The sequence below is a fragment of the Sebastes umbrosus genome, chromosome 3 (assembly GCF_015220745.1).
Source record: "Sebastes umbrosus isolate fSebUmb1 chromosome 3, fSebUmb1.pri, whole genome shotgun sequence".
In the NCBI taxonomy this organism is placed as follows: Eukaryota; Metazoa; Chordata; class Actinopteri; order Perciformes; family Sebastidae; genus Sebastes; species Sebastes umbrosus.
In genome coordinates this window covers 31831582-31837862 of record NC_051271.1, presented here as the reverse complement: position 1 = coordinate 31837862, position 6281 = coordinate 31831582, and the positions used below count along the sequence as shown (strand labels likewise).

Below are 6281 nucleotides of genomic sequence, written 5' to 3'. Positions count from 1 at the left end.
CTGTTTGCATCAGAAATGTGTACCTACTTTATGCCTTTTAAAGTTTTAATTTTCTGTTCGGTATGATGGATGTGAAGGGTAAGTGTATGAAGTGCACTGGGGGTCAAAGGGCAGCTCTGATAAGGACAACTGTCATTCAGCTCAGTCAATGCAGGAAGTGAATTTTCATTAGTGGAAAAATAGCATCCTTCTCACAGTGTTTTTCATCCTTAGACAATTAATGTAGGATCATTTTAGATTGGACTTTGGTTGGACCCAGTTTAGTTCTGCACTATTAACAAGTGTTGTTGTCTAAATCAAGGCTATTAAAGTCTGTGGCACGAGGAGGGTGAGGGGAAAAACCGCTCCCTGCAGGGATCAATAAATTATTAAATTGTTACATTTGGTGTTCGTAAAATCATGAGGTTCCAAAAGAATCTGAACTTTACACTTTGAAGCTTATCAGACTGCCACAATCATTTGAGATATTTCAAAGGTCAGTATCATTGGTCTCTTTAAATAGCCACAACAACAGTAAAGAGTTTAGTTAAGAAACAAACTCCAAAATAAAACATGTGGTCTAGAAGGTCATATTTTGCCATCTCAGTATTTTCCAAAAATGTTCCCAGAAAGAGAAGCCAAATTAGACTAACTCATGTCATGTTGTCTATTTCCCATTCTGCATAGTTTACATCCTCAATCTGCAGATTATATCACCAGTTACACAAATATGTTTAGGTTTGTTTTTTACATTTCTTTTTTCTTTCTTTCTTTGAGTAACATTACAATTGAAATGCACTGGATCCTCCTGATATTGAACTGTCAGCGCTGGTTACTGACTTTTTTCTCTTTTATTTCCGGACTGTTCCAAGTGACCATATTATAAAGAGTCACACATTCCACGAAGCAGATATGTAACAACTAAGACATGTTATCAAAGGAGCAGGAAATCCAGAAGGCCAAGAACCCTGTTTCTTTGTAGTGCGTTCTGCCGTATGAGGTGTATTTCCAAAGCGCAAACCCAAATCTTTTAGTAACACGCCCGGCCTGAAGCTGGTCCATAAGGAATGAGCCTTGGCTTGGTTTCACCGGGAGCACAGCCTTCCATTGTGTACACACTTTGAATTCTGCTGAGGCTGCCGGTAAATCGGTCTGTGGCTGTGGTACGACGGCAGAGTGGCCTCCGTTCAGGATCTAGACGCTGTCTCACACAGAAACTTAGGAAGGGACGAGCCTCGCCTCCCGTCTGCATGAGTTGATCGTGTTGCTTACGATGTTGTGTTTGTATGAATATGCCAGGTATATCTGAAAGCTTTTACACAGTAGGGCTGGGTGATATGGAGAAAATCAAATATGACAATATTTTTTACCAAACCTCAATGTCGATATTGCGACGATATTGTAGGGTTGGCCATTGGTGCTTTTACTAAATATTTACACGATGAGATTTATGATAAATTGTCATCAGTAATGTGGATGTAATTACTGATTGTGTAAAGGGAAATACAGTCTGGTAAGTTCAGAAAATGACATCACTTTACTGTAATGCAGCCTTTAAAACCAGGAAAAGACAACACTTGTATACGATATTATGATGAAAGACGACATCTAGTCTCATATCACGATATCAATATAATACCAATATATTGCCCAGCCCACACAGAAACTTAGAAGGGGATGAGTCTCGCCTCCTGTCTGTCCACCACTTTCTGCATGCAAGAAATATGTATTGGCCAACATGTATATATGAATGGTAACGGATCGGTATTCTTCCAAACATTTTTAGCTTCTCAAGGAAGAACAAAATTAGTCTTGTATCATATCGCCAATCATGTATACCATATGTGTAGTTTAGATCACAGCAGTTGCAGATAAATACTTTTAATACTACTAATTTTGATATCGACATCCCCTGTTATGTACATTTTACCCAAAGTTACTGACATTATTACAGTTTAAATGTTTTTGTTGTTTCTACTCAAAATATCAAGCTGTTAGTTCTGGATTTTATAAGCGATTCTGAATTTATTCTTGTTTTATGCCATTTATACAAACTGCTTTGCTCCCACTTTAAAACACAGTACATGCAGTGGTTAAAAATGTTGAGGCCTGAGTGTTTTGCAGAAAAAAATAGGAGTGTGTGCCTACAAGCACTTTGGGCCTATTGGTTTCAGCAAGCATTGTGTCACTTGAAATAGATTTACATTAAGGGGCCTTGACTGACACCAAGTGTTTTTTGCTTTGATTTAAGATTTTGCAACTTTTAATATAAGTCCTCTCATATTATTTTACCTATAAAAATACATGTGGCACTTTCTGCTGAAATTACAAAGGCACTGTATAAAAACCTTACCAAACTGTTTGGATTAATAAACAGACCAAATTGTACACATTGCATCCTCATCATCTGCAATTCCATGTAAAGACAAAACCGGTCTATAACACAACAGAAAGAGTTCAGTTGGAAATAGTGAATCAGTCCTGTGATAATATTTCTTGAATGAAGATGTTTTTAATTACAGTTTCAATAAAATGGTGTAATGAGCCTATAGACAAACGTTGAATAAAGTAAGAATAGTATGATGCTCAGAAGAAAAAAAATAGACATGCGTGAAACATATAATAAAATGTTAATTACATTCATTTAAATACATAGATAATTTCAGTAAATTCAAAAATTCATTATGATACAGGAAAATGCATGCAAATAGCTAGGCTATAGTAATTTCTTTGGTGGCTTATAGGCTGCTGAAAATGCTGCTGTCGATGATGATGATGATAATAATAATCATAATAATAATAATAATAATAATAATGTCATGTAAACAATAAAATGTTGGGATTGATATTGTTTTAGGCCTCCCTCAGGCTATCATTAGCTTAGCCTTCCTAAACACGGCTCTGTTTTATTAGTATCAGGCCTACAAAACGCATGGTTGTGACTGAAAAATAAATAATACCCAATCAGCTTATTTTTGAAGTGATATGTTAACTGCTCCTCTGTCGTTGTACTCGCAGTCTTCATAAACAGTAAGGCCGCAGCACCTTTTAAATGCTTGAAACTTGGCAACAGACCACCAAAAAGTGTCTCTTTTCACTTGGGGAATGAATGAAAGCATCATACGTCCCCATCGTACAGGCTGAAGTACTTGCTGGCGTTAGTGAAGCAGAGGTAAGGCGTGCTACTGCCCGGGTAGACGATGGGTAGAGGCATGGGCAGCAGGCATCTGCCCAGCAGGTTGCTCTCCTTGTACAAGGCCGGCAGCTGACCCACCGACACCGGCTTCACAGTCTCGGGGTAATCGCTAACAGGTCCGTCGATCTCGGTGGAGATTTGCCGTTTCAACTTATTCCTGCGGTTCTGAAACCATATTTTCACCTGCGTCTCCGTGAGCTGCAGGGAGCTCGCGAGGCAGGCGCGCTCTGCGCTGCTCAGGTAGCGTTTCATGTCGAAGGTAGACTCCAACTGGAAGATCTGTCTCTTGGAGAAAATAGTGCGCGTCTTCTTTTTCGTGATGATTTTGCTTTTCTTGCTGCCCCCCTTGTGGGTGTCCGTGGTCGCCGTGGTGGTGGTAGTGGTGGTGGTGGAGCTGCTGTCGTCGCAGCTGCTGTCGCCGCTCTCGAAGCGCGCCTCCTCAGTCACTTTATGCGCGTCTCCGCTGCGGCTGATGACGACCGACTCCGACGTTCCGGTGCAGTCTGTGATCAACTCTGCGAACAAAAAAATTACAATTTGTTTATAACCCGCTGTGGTTCAGTCTGAACTGTGTTGCCACATTAACCTGGAAACGTAAAAACCGTCTGTGCGTAATGGTAAATGCATTTACTTGCATTTATATATAGCGCTTTTCTAGTCTTTCGACCACTCAAAGCGCTTTACACTACATTTCAGTATTCAACCATTCATGTCAGAGGCTGCTAAGGTGCCAACTTTGCCCATCAGGATCTAATCTAAATACTCATTCACACACCGATGGTTAAGCCTTCGGGTGCAATTTGGGGTTAAGTGTCTTGCTCAAGGACACATCGACATGTGACCCGGAGCAGCCGGGGATCGAACCTCCGACCTTCAACCCTCTGAGCCACAGCCGCCCCTTAATGGTGAACGCACAGATGTCAGAAGGTGTCAGAAGCGCACAGCTACAAATTCACCAAAAAAAAAGCCTCTCTCACCTTTGTGATTGAGCCTGCTGCCCGGGTCCTGTCTCTGCTGCTGGGTTACTATGTGCTCCTCGTGGTGCCTCTGGAGAGCGTCTTTACGCGTCGCCCTGCAGGCCGACTCATCCTGCAGCCCTGCGGGGTGGTGGTGGTGACAGCTGTCACAGTTCCTCCCGCTCGTCTTGAGGTTGAGGATGTTGTCAATAGTGAATTTGAGAGAGGCGGCGGCGGGTCTGCATGGCGCGTCCACTTTGTTCATATTCTCCAACGCTTTTTAAGTCCTTTTTTGTTTTGTTTACTTCCTGCGACTCTCTACTCGCCGTTAAGTCTAAACCAACCGTGGGACGTTAATGTGACCACTAACCATGCACCATAGCAGCAGCCACTGAGCAGACAGACACTGCTAGGCTGGCGATGCTCTGCCTGTAACCGTCACTGCACACACACACCGGATGGAGCGCGTGGTTGTGCTCGCTGATTGGTTCAGAGGAGCGTGCAGTGCGGACCAATGAGAGCGAGGGGATGGAGGATGGAGGATGGGGGGGGTGTTGTTGTGCCCTCCACTCACACGCCTCCCTTCATCTTCATACATCTGCTGCAACTAAACCCGGGGTCCAGAGCCCTGCAGGGGTCCCTCAGGAAAATAAAGAGTTTAATGTCACTGTTATTTCACACCATACTGTATGCGCGCTGTGAGACCATACACACACACACACACACACTATTGATGGAGGTTTTGATTCAGCCGACACTCTGTTGTCTGAAGTTCGGCCAGGTTGCTTAATTCGAGTCAGATGTGGAGGTCCCAAACTTTGAAAAACAAATTGTCAACTAATATGCAGCCTGAAAGTAAATCATATTATCATTAGTGTCACTGCTTTGTGTGTGTGTGTGTGTGTGTATCTGAGACACTTACGCATATATAGTGTTTCTCAAAAACATATATTCCAGTTTAGGATTAGAGTATTGCTGCTGCATTTGAAATGCTTAGCCTGCGTGGGAAAATATAAAGCAGGCCAATAAATAAAAAAAATATACCTAGTTGTTTCTTCACGTAGTGCCATGGTGCATTCACAAAATGGTCGTTTCTTTTTATGGAATTATTTACTTTCTGTATTGTCCATAAGTCATAGATAGGCTACATTTTTGCTCATTTAAAGCGATGAAATGTAAATGAAAATACATCGCTTTAGACCTTTACATAGTGTTTTTGTTAATACAATTTTAGTATGTTTTATTATTATTATTATTATTGTTATTATTATTATTGTTATTATTTATTTTTAGTTTTGATTTATTTTGCCATATGGATTATTTACTTTATCCAATCAAAACAAGGACACAACTTGCTGACTGCTTGGCATTTGTTATAAAAAAAAAAAAGTCCGCACACCCAAGACTTTATAAAAAAAATAAAATATGATGTCTTGCTTGTCTAGTGCTGATTATTCAATTCATTAATTAATTTAAATGATCCCAGATCCTTTTTGCATACCACCGATGGGCAAAAGTATTTTATTTCCTTCCATATACTATTTAAAACGATTAAACTACTACTATTAAACTATATTTATATAGGTGCTTAGCTGAAGAAGAGGACCATGAATAGTCCTAACAGAGGCCTGCTGTAGCAGAAACTTCAAGTGTATAAAAGGTTAACTTCGTCGTTTCCGAAAAATCCATAGTTTCCTGCTCTGTTCTCTCGCTGTGTCACAGCACATGTGGATCCACTTCTCTCTCTGTGACCCTTATGACTGACAGACAGGAAAGACATATTTGAAACAACAGAAAATCAGACAATTTTGTGCTTTTTTTTTTTTTATTTATCTATTATGTGGAAAAAAAGTGACAAAGTTGGAAAAATGTGGTGCTTTAAATATAAAAGTTTGCAAAAATATGTGTGTATTCAATCATCCAGTATACAGCTGCGGCCTCTCGCCATGCTTGGCTGTTATACACCATGACAGGAGCAAAACACTCCTGTATGAACAGATAGAGATGATTCATTATACTGCGTGATATCCTCCTGAGACCCAGCCCATTGACATGTGTCCTCTGTAGTGGACATTTTGTCCACATGCATATCCTCTTACTCTTTTGACTTACTCTACCAACCCCTGGTGTATTGTAAAGAGGACATCATG

At 40.7% G+C, this 6281-nt stretch overlaps 1 protein-coding gene across 1 annotated transcript; it reads right to left on the bottom strand.

Moving 5' to 3' along the window:
* Positions 1 to 2526: 2526 nt before the first annotated feature.
* hmx4 (H6 family homeobox 4) lies at positions 2527 to 4555 on the bottom strand. The gene is made up of 2 exons (XM_037765665.1): positions 4153 to 4555; positions 2527 to 3690 (listed from the first exon to the last, which is right to left on the bottom strand). Exons 1-2 carry the CDS (start codon positions 4394 to 4396, stop codon positions 3098 to 3100), a joined length of 837 nt encoding a protein of 278 aa, XP_037621593.1. The 5' UTR covers positions 4397 to 4555; the 3' UTR covers positions 2527 to 3097.
* Positions 4556 to 6281: the final 1726 nt, after the last annotated feature.

Bases quoted from the DNA above. Each gene is read 5' to 3' on its own strand.
- hmx4 (XM_037765665.1), bottom strand. From the start codon at position 4,396: ATGAACAAAGTGGACGCGCCATGCAGACCCGCCGCCGCCTCTCTCAAA. The intron at 3,691-4,152 runs GTGAGAGAGGCT...TTTTGTTCGCAG, and splicing joins CAGCAGGCTCAATCACAAAG to AGTTGATCACAGACTGCACC.